We start from the raw sequence: 15898 nt of genomic DNA on the forward strand, positions 1-15898 counted from the left end.
ATCCCAGTTTAAAATTATTCTGCAAGAAGGAGTTTTTGCTCTTTCTGTCTCAGTGGTTTCTCCAAAATATACTACATATGGTAAAAGTATACCAAATATCAGTCCTTCCTGTTTCATTAGAGCCAAGGAAGTTTCTGTCCTATTTCTTATGCCTGTAGATTTGAGAAAGCATTCTCTGCTTAGGCTTTCAGTTCTGTTTTGAAGCTTCAGCAATTTTGTAATTGATACAGCTTCAAATTTATTTTTTTAAGAGCTAGATGAGAACATCTAGATTGAATTTTCATTCATTACAAGCCAAGTGTGATGCAAGCATCTTTCAGAGCCAGCCAAACTGAGCTTCATTTGAATCCACTGTGCAGCTCCTGAAAGTCAGTAATTCTGTCATAAGCCAGAAGACAATTCAGTTTTTTCTTTAAAGAAAAGATTAGCATGTTGTGAATGGACAGTAGTTGTGCATCACTGTGAGCTGACCAACAGCTCCTGCCTCCACTTGCCTTCACTGTGATTTAAGGGAGTTCTAGCTCACCCAAGCCTGAGTGCAAGGGTACCAAGTGTGGCACTGCTGGATACTCCGAGCTGTTATCCATCATACCACCAGAGAAGCTCCCTCAGGAAAGCAAAAGACAGGAGACATTGCTCCTTTTCCTCCTTGCTTTACAGAATTACCTGTAGGCACACTGAAGTAACCCATGCATGTTATATGGCACAAGAAAAGGGTACAATATATATATGTTCAGGTTTCTACTGACTTGTAGCAATGAAAAGGGTAATTATTCTGTGAAAAAATCAATACCTTGGAAGCAAATGGTGATGCTTTTGAGAAATATGCTCTTCTACTTCAGATTCATCAATTTTTTTTTTTTTTCCACACAAAACCACTTTTGCCTGTTTTTGATAGCTGTCCATTTTCAGCATGGCCACCATCTGCACGGGCATTCCTACGGGTGGACTATCTGTACACCAGGGTATTTTAAAAGGGTTGGGGTGAATCAGGAACAGCTGGGGAACATGCTCTTTGATTATCCCAAAAGGCTGCCTCTTCCTATAGAAAGTTAGACCTGATAAAGGATGAGGAAGTTTGGTCTATAGCTACCATCACTGTTTACCCTTCTGTTACCACTGGGTGAGAACAGACTGAGATGGTTCCCCTCCATGAGACAGCCAGAAAATGAAGAGCAGGAAAGACAGGGGGAAGTGTGTGAGACTTTCCAGTGTGTTTGAACTGATATTACTGAAACAATGCGTGACGGGATTGTTTTTATCGCTGTCTACAAGCTGTTTAGGAAAGACAACATGAGTAATAAAGTGTGAAGGAGTAAAACTATATCAACTAAAAACATTACTCCTTGTATAATATCTCAGAATTGCAGAATCCTGAGTGCCCATAAATAATCGCTAACAAAGCCTCCACGGTACCTCTGTTACAGATCTTCACTCATCACTAAATCATGCCAGAGAAGGAAATATGGTTGTTATTATGCACAGCTGCATAATGAAAAGCTGGAGATCTATAACAGATTTATTATCTTATGCAAGCACTATTTAAATTACATTTCCAAAAGAAAACAGATCTATTCTGTAGCAGTTGTCAACATGGCAACATCTATTGGATCTCACTACAAAGAAAAAAAGTACTGGACTAAAAATCAATTGTTGTCTAGACCTAGTAAGGATGAATGAAACTAAGTAACATTCAGTTTGGGCAGGTACCAGATCCCATTATTATGTCTCCTTAGATCTACAGTGCTTCAAAGACTTTAGTATTTTTGTACTGAATACAGTAAAAATTGTGGCTTTTTCTCAGCAGCATGTTGGTCCACTGTCACCTCTGTCAGCTGTTCTTTCCTGTTCATCCCATTATCATCCCATTGGAGCAGAGATAGACCATAAAATTTATAACCATTTGCATGTAATACTACATTTTGAGAGGAACTTGAATAATGGAACAGAAGTCTCACAGTAGGAAGCTAAAATCTGTCAGTAAAGACTCCTTTGTCCCAAACCTCTGGAGTCTTTTTGCTATTAGTTTCACAGGTAATAAAAAAAAATTATGTGAGATGCTGTATGTAGAAGGTAATGACTAATTCATTGGGGATAATACTTAACTGCTGGTGCTGGTAGGGAAAGAATGAGTTACTGTGAAGGAATCCTGGCTTTCCAGAAGGCTCACTGCCTTCCCATGTATCTTCACATCAGGACACTCCCATGAAGGCACAGTGTGACATGCATTTACAGCCAGCCTGTCCTACCATTGACAGATGCACTTGCTCTAGGACTATACAGTGGCATATTTTGCATGCAGAAGCACTGTTTACATTGGAAACTAGTTCTTTACAATATATGTGTTTAATATTAATTCAGATACAGGAATTGAAAAGCCTGGCTGATGAAATGTACTTCCTTTATCAAGTATCTTCTATAAATGCAATGAAAATTTACTACTTCTGCTGTATTTAAGAAATAATTGAAAATTATGTATGCCTTTAAAAGTTTCAACTGCCAAGTTTGAACAAAAGTATTCAACCAAGGATCTTACAGAGGGAATCTTCCATTATTTCCAAGTGTGTGTTTCTGTGTTGTTTTCACTGAACTTCTAATTCAGCAGAATTCATTCTGCACAGAATCCCATGGTACTTTGGTTGCAGACTTACAGCATCAAAATACACAAGGCTCCACCAAGTAGAATGTGAGCTGTTGGAGCTTTTTTCCTTTCTCTGAAAGGAGATACAGCCATGGAATTAGTGAGATCCTGGTTTCTTGATGGCTGAACACAATTGAAAGCAGACACAGAAATCTGCTGAGTTAGATCCCATATTACATACAAGTTTGGTAACTATTTATGTGAGAGGGGGTCTGGGTTTGCTTGGGTTTGACTTTTTTTTAAAAAGGTCTCATGTTTTCTAAACATTAATTTGTCATTATAATTTCTACAGAAATAAAGTATGGACAAAGCTCATTTTGTCTTCTTTTTTTTTTTTAAGAACATATGCAATGTATTTTATTTTAAAAATAGTTTAAAAAATTAGAGCAATAAAAAGGACTCCCAAATCAGTATGTCATCCTATTTCTCCAGAATATTTAAGGCTTAACTGCATGTTGTATCTAAGTTATACACATTAGCCGAAGAAAATGAAAGAGACACACACACACCATCCAATTGTCCTTTTATATTTTTATTCGGTGTTAAGTAACTCCACAAGAAAACAAAATCAGTTACTCTGGTGTACGTGAAATCAGAACAATACAACCACTTGAAGCAAAAAGTAGAAACAAATTTCAGCCCAGGAATGGAAAACTGATACTTCAATGCTATGGATATGCAATGCGCTTCATCCCACAGTGCGGTTCAGCGTATGCCAACCTTTAATGCTCTTGTTGTTATTGTTGTTGGTGTGTGTTTCTATCCATATAGAAAAACTAAAAACCACACTTCAACTCTCAGTGAAAGCCTCAGAGCTTTAGCCATTAAACTATGAAAACAAGTAAAGACAATTTGTTATTGCCCAAGCTCAATATATGATTTTATTTTCCCCAAAGGTGCTGGAATCATTACATGCCACAGTGTAACTATGAGCAACACCTTTGTTAATTTTGAGCCCTTTCTTACCAACAAAGAAGCTCTAGCCAGAATTAACTGAGCTGAAGTTTGTGTTTGAAATATGTCCACTTGGTCACTTCCTGTTCTCAAATGAATTCTATTCCATTCTTCACTGTAGTGATTTGAAGAATTTGTGTGTTAAATTCTTTTTTCATTTCATGTTACAGTTAACTAGTTTCAGTGCAGGTGCTAAACAACCTCTCAAGGAAGCTCCAGAAGAAAGTAAAATATATCAAATCTATTCAAAGTCTGCAAATAAATTAAGAAAAGAAACTGTAAAGTGTCAAAAGATTTGCTGTATGAATACAAACCCTAAAACATTGTCTAAGAGGAGGACCAAAAGAAAAGTCCTTGGATAAGGGCAACCAAGCCAGTTTTAGTAAGGATCTCACCAAAAGTGTTGCACGAAGACTGGCATGGTTTCCCAACCATATATTTCAATTCTTACACTGTCAGTTGAATAAAGGCAACAAAACCCAGTTACTCAGAAAGCATTTCTAGCGCAGAACATATTTCAAAGGCAGTTCAGCTCACATTTCAAACAGCTATGTTTCTTGTGAGGTTTATTGCCTGTCAAAAATAATGGTGAAGCTTTTCAAGTCAGTATTGGACTTTCTGCACTTTCTGGTGTTATAGACATGCTGCGATCATGTAGACTAGTTAGTTGTTGTCATTTTTTAAACTAGGAGTTGTTAAAAAGTCAGAATGTTTAGTTTTGCAAATATTGCTCCTCCTGGCTTATACATTTTGCATAATGTGTTAAAAGCAGAAGGAGTTGATAGTCTTGTACAGATGCAATGTATTGCAACTTGACAATGTATTGACTTTCTAAGTTAACAAAAGAAAATTTAAAAGCAAGTCACATAAAGCAACAATCACTACTGCAATCACACTTGTATGTTGTAAGTCATCACCTTCCCTACCCCCACCCACCACACACATAACTTGCCCCACACATTCTCTCAGAAACACAAAATGAGCTACAAGATTTACTAAATTACAGCCACAACAGCAGCTAACTGCAGCAGCCACAGGATTTCTTTCAAGTGAAGCACTGACCCTTTGCATTTAGAACATTGAACACTGAGCATTTTAGAGTTTCAGTCATTCAGGCTCAAGTTCAGTTACAGGATGCTTTTGCAGGTTACATGAATGCCTTCATCTGCAACAAGACAACATTCTCATTACTCATTAACAAAATTCACAACAATCCACACATCACCCCAGTGGTTTATTATTTTTGGTGTTACTTTTTGAACTTCTGCCCCACATTGACAAATTGTTAAAAAGGACAAAAAAAAAGAAAAAAAAGGAAAAATCTCCACATTGCCTCCATACCTACAAAAATTCCTTGGCTTCTCCAGTTAGCAAAAATACAAACCATGGTATCCTCAGTGTTGGTTTGTGGGAGGGGGGAATCATAGGATAGAAAACACAGTTTCTGTAAGTCTCTAAAGCACAACCCTGTTGTTCCTACTTCAAAGTTATGAGATTTACTGAATGAAGACTGGACAAGTCATTCATGCTTTTCTCCTGCATTCAGAAAGGCACTGATAGATTACAGTGTTAAGTATTTATCTCCCAGTTCTTAAAGAACAAAGCCTAATGTGCAGAAAGCTGAAGTCTCTGAATAGCAGAAGTAGTTGTAGACACTGCGATGCTAAGAAGATCGTAATAGTGGTAGGGCTACAGTTAAGAAAGAAAATAACTGCAATTAAGATGCAAAAAAGCAGTGGTACTACTAAGACAAGCACATGCACATCCATTCTTGATTTGACAACACAATCTAGTCTAGTTCAAATAGCCAAGAATTTAACAGTATTTTTTGGGGAAAAAAATCTTCAACAGGACAGCTGTGTCCTCATCTATAAAATAAGCAAGAAGAGAAAGATAAATACACATCTGAATCCATTAACTGAAGAGGAAACTCAAGTTGTTGTTTTAGAGCTACAGACCCTCACGAAAGATAGTTTTCCATCTCATGTTACTTTTCAATCATCTGCTCTACTCTGCAGTTTTTACAGTTGAGTTCGAGAAAAAAGCTCCTCCTCACATGGATCAGCCCACTCGCTTCCACCTTCTGAAGCTGTGTCTTCAGAGCTGGAGCTATCACTGGAGTAGATCTTCTTCCTGAAGCCATTTGGTTTTGCCTCAGCATTTATATCATCTGCACATCTTGCTTCATAAACAGAAGAAACCTAAGGATTTAAACTGACAGTGTTGATGGGGAACAATAAAGAACATGCTTGCTTTTCTCTGGGCTGGGAGGGTTATATGGTTTTGTAGTTGTCCAAGAGAGATGCCATGATTACAGGGCAAGTCCTCCTCTTTCCTGACTTAGTCCACTATGTAGAAAGGACTGCAGAATATCAGGGAAAAAAGGTGGTGCTTTAATTATTTTTTTCCAATTCCTTAATTTTAAGATTTGCACAAAACAGCAAGAGAATCAAAGGTGAACTCAGGATGTATCTTTATCACGGTAAATGTTGGAAAAATTACTGTAAAAGTTATCTCCAAAACTTGAGAGTATTAAATAGTAAGAAAGCACAGCACAGCTCTGACTAAACTTCAAGCAAATGTATTTTAAATATATTTTCATCAGAATGAGTAAAGCCACAGCAAGCATGTCACAATGTTAAACTAAGTGCTATCATCACTCTGAAGTTAAAAGGTATATCAGGAAATACATGTGTACATGAAATTTTTTCCCTAGAGAAAAAAAAAACAGGTTTTTTTTTTTGCTTGTAATGAGGACAGTATTCAGCATATATCATCCTTATGACTTTATTTGCTGGTCCTTTCTGCCCTCATAATGCACTTCAGCTCACTCTACACTTACTGAAATTAGAAGTTGAAGGAAAAGAAGACTTATGTTTAACACTCATGACAAGCAAATGACAAGCGTTCCCAAAGGAAAGTGGCTTTGCTTATCTATCAGAAGTACAGCTGTTTGTACAAAGGGTTGTACTCCACAAAGTACAACACCCAGAGGAACTTTCAGAAGGATGCTCAAGATGCAGAGGAAGTTAAAAAACAAAGTAAGAGAAGAGAAGCTTTTGAAGTTTTTTGCAGTAATTTCATTTGAGGGTAGACTGAGAACTGTGATGAAAGGAAAGATGCAGTAGCCCACCCTTATAAAATAAGTAAAAATCTTCCTCCCCAAAACCATTGACAAACTTACCATATTAAAATCTAAAAGATGTTCATCATCATTGGATACTTCCTTTACATCTGCAAGTTCTCCTACACCATTCTCTCCCTTGGCATTTGTATAGCACTCTTATATTGTTTTTGTGGGGGTGTTTCAGATGCAGAGGGAGAAAAAACAGAATTGAGGAACACTGTTATTTACATATACCATAAATTAAAGCATCCAGAGATGTATTCTTGGAATTCACACTTTATGCCATGTAAACTCATTGCCTGTGGGGGTTTTTATGGTCTGACACCCATAAAGAAATCAGTATAACACCTCACGGAAGCTTCATCAAATCCTACCTGGATAATAGTAAAAGAAGAAGCTACTTAGTTAATGAAAACACCTAAAATACCAAAGAGCAAGAATTACTTTGTTTATGATAAATGGTTCAGTACATTTTTTAACTCTGATACTGCATTGTGTTCCACATCACTCCTATTTCTATACCCACACAGTATATACTGAAACAGTAGCCTGCTTCTCACTGGAACTCAAGAACACCAGCTGATATGAATGGCTATGATTTCTACTTACCAGAGTAAATGTTTATATATATATAATATCAACATCTGTCATGTAGATAGATACATATGGATCACATGCATCAACACCCACATATAAGAAGTACCCACACTGACAACCGGATACAGAAAAAGGTTTGTGGAAGAGTAACGTCAGCTGTGAGGATGAGCTCCCGGTCTGGTTTAAACACGGAGCCGCACAGAGCAGACGCTGGCTCTGCTGTCCCCGACAGACAGCAGATGTCAGACGCTGTCCCTGGCTCCGCCGCAGCCGCTCCGGGCCCGGCCGCAGTGACGCGCGCTGGCCGCCAGGGGCCAGCACGGCCCCGGCCCGGGCAGCTCCGAGCGCCCCTCCGCGCCGCCACGGCCGCTGCTAGCAGCGAAGTAAAAGTTACGATGTTCTTGAAACCCAAACCTCCTAAACACCAACGTAAGGCTGTTTGGGAACCAAGAACACTGTTCAGCTCGTTGCACTTAAAGGTGCGCTTCAAAAATAGTAACTGGCTAATCTACTTTCAGATTATTAAGGAACCAGGTCTCGAATCAAAACTTTCTCATCCTGAGCCTGTGCCAACAGAAAGCACCAGAGACCCTGCAAGATACAGAATGGTCTTGTTTAGCTTCTTGCTATCTAGACAGAAAAGGTGAACTGGTATGCAGGCAAAAAAAAGCTGCCTGGATTCTTGCTGGTCCACTGAAAACCTGGGCTTGAGTCAGTTGTCAGAGGCTGCAGATTCCTGGGAGTGCTGGAAGCACACCTGCTTCTGGTCACCAGCAGCCTGCCTACTAAGACTGGACTTGCTCTCTGTGCAGGACAGAAGAATTCCCAGACTGTCAGTATGAAAGGAGTGGGCAAGTGGCAAATCCCTCTCCTTCCCGGCCTCAGAGAGATTCCACACATTCACTGAATAACTGTCACATTATTTATGCACACCCATAAGAGGTAATCATAATGTTTTCACACTCTTATAGATTTACCTACCTAATAAGTATTTTTCAGGATTAAACATTAAAAAATGTAATAAAGTGTTTTCACAATCAGAGATTTTCTGTTTATTTAACTGAAGGCTTTGGAATTTAATTAAGTAAATTTGTGTAAAGATTATTTTAAAACCACTTTCTTTTAAAACCAATTTAGAATCATGCTAGAGGTCTACTACAAGTGCCTCTGAAGCTTCCCAGATCTCTCTCAGATTAGAGAATTTTTTGTGGAAGCTTACTCGTGTGGGTTTTTTTAAATACAGACAGTAAATCCAATTCATCTGCAGCAATTCCAATCCATATCAAGGAGCATTTCATTCTAACATGGGTGCAACAGCAAGTTAGTTCTAACAGGCAGAAGTGCTTACCTTCACACTGTGATGCAGGAAAAAGGGGAGAATAGAGCGCCTTTTCCCACCAGCATTGCTTTTCCTGGCTGCCACTCATTCTCTGCAGATTAGTATTCAATATAGGAAAGTGTTTAGACAATAATCACACTTCATTTTGCCATAAATAATATACTTACATGTAGAGGAGGAAATTCTGGTATGACAATGAATTTTCCTAAGTCTTACAGGTCACACTGCTCAATTTGTAACATTAATGGGAAATGACTGTCAAACTGCAGCAGAACATCCATTCTCTGAACTCATAGCCAATATGAACTCCATGCTGGGTCTCAGACTTTGCCCATACAGGGTTATACAAATCCAGACAAAAAAAAAAAAAAAATCTAATTCCAGCCCTACACTTTATAATCTAGAGAGAGCTATCCAAGAGATGGAAGTACAGTGAAATGTTAGCCAACATGACAAACAGTTCAGTATAACACAAAACAGAGAAGACAGCAAGCAAAGAGTGGCAAAACTTCATGTTTAAAGTTTGGGAGGATGAATTAGCAGTACCATTACTCAATGGAAAACCACACAATTAGAGAATTATGTGTTAACATGAGGATAAAGAGGTTATGAGGATGATCAATGATTTGTCTTCATGCTAGAAGTAATCCATTCACTAAGACTGCCAAAATTCTCTCCCTTTCCCTGTATTTGAATGCTAGTTTAATTTTACAGAGGCCTTTCCTTATGGCATTGAGTGACATGGCTAAAATAGCAAGAGCTTGTCACAACATGCATATCCCCAGTTTCATTGCTGCACCTGAGGTAACCCCATTAGCTTTCAAAAGATTATGCCACCCTGTAATATCTTCTATAGATATTAGAATGATTTAAAAAAAACCAACAGTGCAACTGCCTACAACAAACATTAAAAAATGAGCTTCAACACTGACTTTCTCGCCAGCTTTCTCAGTGAACTTGAGAATCTTTAAACATGTCAGATGAATAAGCATCCTTTTGCTCCTCCTTAACCTCCTGGAGAACTACACACCCATAGAACCTAAACTGACAAAAACTCATTCCTTAATAAAGAGAAGCCCCCCTCAAACCAAAGGAGTGACTCAAGAGTGCTGTATTTAGGAACATGTCCTAGATTCAACTTATTTGAACTTATCCATGCTGGTTTCCTGTCATAAGACCCAGGAACAGTCTTTTTGGAACCACCCTCCAAAATCCTTAATTCAAGAAAAGGGAGTTCTTAGAATGGAAACCATCAGTTGGTGTCTTTTTTTAACATTAAAAAAAAAAAAAAAAAAAAGAAAAAAAAGAAGCAGCTCAAGGGTATAAGCAGGACATAGTCAGAAATACATGCATTTACAAATACATTCAATCATGGAAGCTTCACTTTGTGCTGATTATAGATAGAGGCATCTAAACTCCACAGGCACAATATGTTATTAACTTCAAAGTCTCTCCCCTGCTGCTGGCACACGTGCACATGGGATAAGCTGGATGAACCCCAGCAGGTACTGGCAAAGCCAGCGTGAGTCTGGCAGGGCACAAGAAGCTGCAGCAGCCTTGCTTCCCGGGCTGAGGCACCAGCAGAGCTCAGCACCTGCCCTGGGGTGGCTCCCAGACTGAACTGGCACTGGCTGCTTCATCACCCCCCTGTGCTTCCACCACAGCCCCAACCCTGGAGAGATGGATTTTTGTTTGGAAGGGGATAGAGGACACTTTTAATGTCCATTTTATACATTTGCAGAAGAAAAGTTTTTTTCCTACAGTTGCTTAAGTGTTCCCTAGAAATGCACAGTTTCACACTGTGAATTTTTTTGTGAATCAAAGAGACACTCCCTATCAGTAAATACAAAATACCAACTCCCAAATAGCACCATGAGTCTACCTTCCTTTGTTGGCAATCTTTCTCTTTTGAAACAGGATTTTCAATTTACATCTTCTTCTCCTCCTCTCTCACACAGACTCCTATACACTTCCAGTTTTTTAGGAAAAGTTTTATTAAGTTTTCCAACTAACCATCCAAATGGAAATTATTTAGAATGGTTCTCATATTAAATATCATGACTGGAAGTCTCTCCTCTCTGAAACTATTCATATTTATTTTATTTTATCCGTAAGTTAAACTCATAGACAGCAAGGCAAAAGCAGCTACAATACTGTTTCACTCCCAGTTTTGCTGCAGGTTGGGAGAGAAGATTGATGGGTTTCCTTTCTGGTTTTAAAGCTAGGCATAGGGTAACTGAGGCATCTTCCAGACTATTAGACACTAATTTGGGAACACCATCACTGACTAGCTGTACTGCTTCAGAATGCTTGCTAACAAGGATTACGGCTGACAAGGGCAACAAGAGGCTTGAAGAATGTGAACAGAATAAGCACTAAAGCCTCAGTATGGTCTGAATGAATATTATCAGAACTGTTACAACTGACTGAAAAAATCATAGTAATCTGTAAGCAAGTATTTCTTTGAACCTGCAAGCCCTTACTATCAGGAAGAATACACCACATGAATAATTCAGAAACCAAAGCAGCAATGAACCCGTTGACTCCCATTCCAAAAGATCAGATCCTAATTTTACTTCATCAGCCACCCAGTGAAGATACACTTGGCTCAAGAAGCCAGTCACAAATGAACAAAGGGAGCCGAGTCCAGACTTTATAGTCTTAAAACCTATTTGGCAGTAACCTCATTGTTGAATTTCACTGAAAATATATGTAACCTCTATTCTTGCACAAAGCTGGAATCAACAACAATGCACTATTCCTATGTTCAGTCTCATCAAAGCAGAATTACCATGGCTTCCCTAAAAAATAATTGAGCCTTACAGTATGCTCCTTGTCTGGTTACAATTCTTATTCTTCAATTTTCCTTAGTGTGATTTAAGGTCATCACATCAAATTCTTTTGTGCTTACCAGAGCCTACAGAGAACACAGTGTTTTCCTTACCTCCTCTAACTATGAACATGACTTCTGCAAAACTGCTGCCTCTGCTCAGAGTCACTCTTATTTCAGAAAAAAACACCCCCAGTTCTTTCACTATGTTTTCTTAAGTAGTGACCTTTGTGTTTTCTCCTCAAGACATCTTTACTGATACAAGGAGCCTGGTACTCCAGCAGAGCAACTTTTTTCAGGAGGGTATTCCTGTCCATGGACCTCCATGTTGCTGCCTTTTGTAGTGTATTCCTGATTTACACTCAACTATGATGTATTTGAAGATGCTTTTGTTTCACGTCTCTTCCTCATCTGTCACTCCTCCCATAATATTTGTACAAACAGGGTTACTATTTTCTGTAGAAATTTTAGTTGTCCCTGCAGGATTGCATTTTATGTTTCAGATGCTGTTCAGATTTAACAACTTTTTGATTCTAATCCTGTCTTCCAGTGTAACTGCAGACATTCCCAGTTTTTTATTATCAGGGATTATCATAAACATGGCACATACTAGAAAAAATAATAATCTCTGTTGTCCTTCAGTAAGTCACTGACTTATTTTGAGAGTGCAATCTTTCTCCTAAACTAATACTTGGACATTTCCTGTTACTCACATATTTGAGCCATTTACAGTTTAAAATGCAGTTTTGCAATTTACAATTTAAGAGGGTCATTAGTTCCATTTTCCCTGAGTTCCATTTTCCTCTTTAAAAACAAGATTTGCTTTTTGTATATTTTCTATCTTCCATGTGTTCTCAAACAAGTATTCTAGCAAGCTTTTCTCAAATTAGTTGCTGCTCTTCATGATACACAGGTTAATACTGCAGTGACTAACTGAAACAGTGTAACACCTGTATTTTCATTAAGAATGACAACAGATGCACTAATCACTAATTTGGATATTACATTTTCATAGCTTTCCAAGCTTGTTAGTTGTGTTTATCAAATATCTTTCCGTCATCTTTCTGTTTCTGATTTACTTCTAGAACTTTCAGGTATACCAAATATTTTTTGTTTGCTTTGTTTAAACCTTGAGGTTTTTAAACTGTTATTGAGAACTCTATCTTTTTATAGTCCTTTTTCATAAAAGCCCCTCAGTATCTTTGCAAAATAATGTTCTCATAATTAGAAGGTTAGAGCTTAAGAGTATTTGTAAATGTTTTCATTACCTGTCACAATCAGCACTTGCCAAGGACTATCTGGCTCAATCCTGTCTTAGGTAGCCCCCAAATTACTCACTATTTACAGTCAGTCCTTTGCTTTGTATGTGGATGACACTACATGGCCTTTTTTCATTTGATTTCCCTGATTTTAAGGCACACAGTAGATATCTCCACATTTTGTCTCCCTCTTACCACTACCTGGATTTATGACAGCTTACCTTCTACACTGCTGACCTCAGAACCAATGTTTATAAATCACCCCTCTTCCCTTCCTCCCTTGACAGCCCTTTCTAAAGAGGTTCTGCACTTCGACTGCATTACTCCAGTCCAGCACAGAACCCCAAAGTCTCAAGGCCAATTCATTCATGAGATACACACAGATTTCCTCATGCCCAAAACCAGTCTCAGGCATGTTCACACCTTAAAACCTCAGAGATCCTTTTATTTATCTTAAGGACCCAACAGTATGAGCATTCTTTGAGCACACCTGCTGGATTGGAGCCCACATAAAATTTGTTGACAGGAGATGCAGTGTTGGTATATTCACAGGCCATTAACTGGTGCAGACTGTGTACTTACCCACGACTCCACAGCTAAACAGTAGGAGCATTTACTCAGAAGAAAAAAGGACTGTAATGTGGGGGGGCAAGGGCTGTGTTTGTGGGGTTTTATGTAGTTGTTTGGGTGGCATGTGCTGGTGTTTTTTTGTAGAGGTTGTTTGGTTTGGACTTTTTTTAAAAAATTGTTTTGTTGGTTTCATTTTGTTGTTGGTTTAATTTTAGGTTTTTTTAATCTTATGGCTAAATATATAAATATCGTTCATGTTTGAAAAAAATTCTGCAGAAATTCCTGCTGCAAAACACACTGTAATGCTAAAAGAAGTGCTCTAATACAGAAGGTAAGAGGGAGGAAAGTGAACCAGATTCTCCTACAGTCTTGTTCATAAATAGGAGGTATTCAGAGATGTGTGTTTCCACAGCACATATATAACTCAAGTTTAAGTGTTGCAAAGCAGAATGTGTTACTATTACACTGTGGTTTATATTAGTATTTTCACATCCATTATTGTTGCAAAAATAGTGGAGGTACCTAAGAACACATCTCAAACTTTACATTAGATGACTGAGTTAAACAATGACTTTAATTTCTGTCCAAAGTCAAGCATAGAAACACAGACCGTTTAATTTTAAAAAATAATTTACAAATACTGGTCTATACTAATCAGTCCAGACCATAGTGCCTGCTTTTCCCCCATGCATGTATGTGTGGGGTGTCCATGAAAAAAGTTTCTCCTAGACTGTCTTAATGCTCATGAAAATAAATAATATCACTCTTAAAAAGAAAAAAGCTCATACACATCTTTTAGAGACATTTAAGCACAGTAAGAAATTTAAATAAATGCTCTTGAGCCCAAAAGCCAATTACCTTCAGACTCCACCTACTGGTGCTTAGAAAAGCCTGAAGTGTGCACACACCTTCTTGAGACATGGTAGATAGAGGGGGACAAGTTAACCCAGGCTGTCTGAGCGCAGGGGGCAATCAAGCTCCCCAAGCCCCTCCAGGAAGAGCTCAATTGCAAACCAAACTGGAGTCTAGACTGCTGAGAGGGCTATTGGCCCTTGGTACTTCTCAGTGGTTTAGCACTTTGAAGCTATGAAAATGCCTACAAAATCATGTGACCTGAGCAAGGGAAGCAGTAAGTTTTCCTCTTTGCACTAAGGAACTCAAATAAAATGAAATACCAGAGCTTTCTGAGCACTGTTCACTACCAAAAGACCTTTTACAAGCCTCAGAGCTACCATAAACTACGGTACCACTGTATATACCAGCCACTTATTACTTTCTTGAATGGGTAAGTGGTTGAAGTGAAGATGAGAATAAGCAGCCTCACAGAGCACTACACACCCAGAATGAAGATCTGAGAAGGGCTGGAAGGAACTTCAGGCTCTTGCTGTCACAAATAACTGTATAATCACTCGTTCATTCATTATGCCCTACTGCATGATGAAGTGAGATTTCACTTACTCCTGGTAAAAGGCAATTCCAGAACCTGTTCTGATTTACAGACTAAGTTCATTAAGGTTTTTGATGACTCTTTCTGCAAGGCCTGGCACAAATATAGAAACTTCTCAGACTCCAGTAAAGATTTTTGAAGCCACTTCTTCTCTGTTAACTTAACAGAGCTGCAGGAACCAAGATGCCTAGAAATGGTCTGGAAAAGTCACAAACTTGATTCTCTTATGCAAGCAGCAGATACCAACTTAGTGATGCTGGGAAAAGAAGCAATTAATTTAAAGGAGGATGAGAGAAGAAACAAATAAGGAAGAAGGAAAATAAGAAATCTGATTTTGTTAAACAAAAAGGTGAGCTTTAGTTTTATAGCAAGAGAAAGGTTGCCTATGTATGAGTTAGTGTTTCAAACTTATAATTGAGAAATATGCAATTGCACAACACAAGCTGGGTGCAACTCTTCAGCTGAAAATGGAAAAACTTCCTCCAAATGTAAATACTACAACTGCTGAGTATGTGCAAGAGGAGGCTGAAGAGGAAAAGAAAATGTACAATGCAAGGAAAAGAAAATGTAATATGTAAATTATACCTATCCAGACAGTATCTCTGGGCTGGACACAGATCTAATTTATTTTGATAGTTAAATGTTCTACTCAAGAACAGAGGGAGCTCATAGCAAGAAAAACTCAGGGTATTTTTGACTAGAAAGGATTTTTTAGCTTATTACTTAACTTATGGCTACAATTACCAGAAAGAAACCTCTGAGCTTAACCCATAGTTATACTGAGGTTTTCTTACAGTACTGTGGTAGTGCCGGATATTTTGCATCCACGTTTTATTTCTTTTTGGCTATATTCTGAAAAGAGGATGCTTTAATTTCCAGACAATTAAGCCTTTTTACAAGTCCTTCTTTGCTGAAGTTTACATCCAGTAGTTCAACTCCAAATTCTTCTACTTGGAAGAAACTATGTTGAAAAGAATGACTTCAGATCTTTTCCTTCAGAATTTTAAAATATGTTTGAATAAAAATCAGTAATATTTCATTCATCAAAATTTATGCACATTTTAACATTTTATATGTAAATCAGATAACCTAAAAACCTAAGGTAAACAGATTTTTAAAGTCACATGAGTGTAC

At 38.1% G+C, this 15898-nt stretch overlaps 1 protein-coding gene across 13 annotated transcripts in view; it reads right to left on the bottom strand.

Moving 5' to 3' along the window:
* Positions 1–3157: 3157 nt before the first annotated feature.
* KIAA0232 (KIAA0232 ortholog) overlaps positions 3158–15898 on the bottom strand; it is a 61213-nt gene continuing 48472 nt past the window's right edge. For 7 of the 13 annotated variants that reach the window (XM_085577647.1, XM_021550724.4, XM_085577649.1 and 4 more), the window contains 2 exons: positions 8668–8749; positions 3158–6877 (listed from right to left, as the gene is read on the bottom strand). In XM_085577647.1, coding sequence (XP_085433773.1) covers positions 6480–6877; positions 8668–8749 — 480 coding nt within the window. In that variant the 3' untranslated portion in view covers positions 3158–6479. Of the gene's footprint in view, positions 7755–8667; positions 8750–15898 lie in introns of all 13 variants that reach the window. The other 6 variants (XR_014954696.1, XM_085577648.1, XM_021550725.3 and 3 more) reach the window with 6 other exon arrangements.

This window comes from Lonchura striata, chromosome 4, assembly GCF_050655825.1.
Source record: "Lonchura striata isolate lonStrDom1 chromosome 4, ASM5065582v1, whole genome shotgun sequence".
NCBI lineage: Eukaryota > Metazoa > Chordata > Aves > Passeriformes > Estrildidae > Lonchura > Lonchura striata.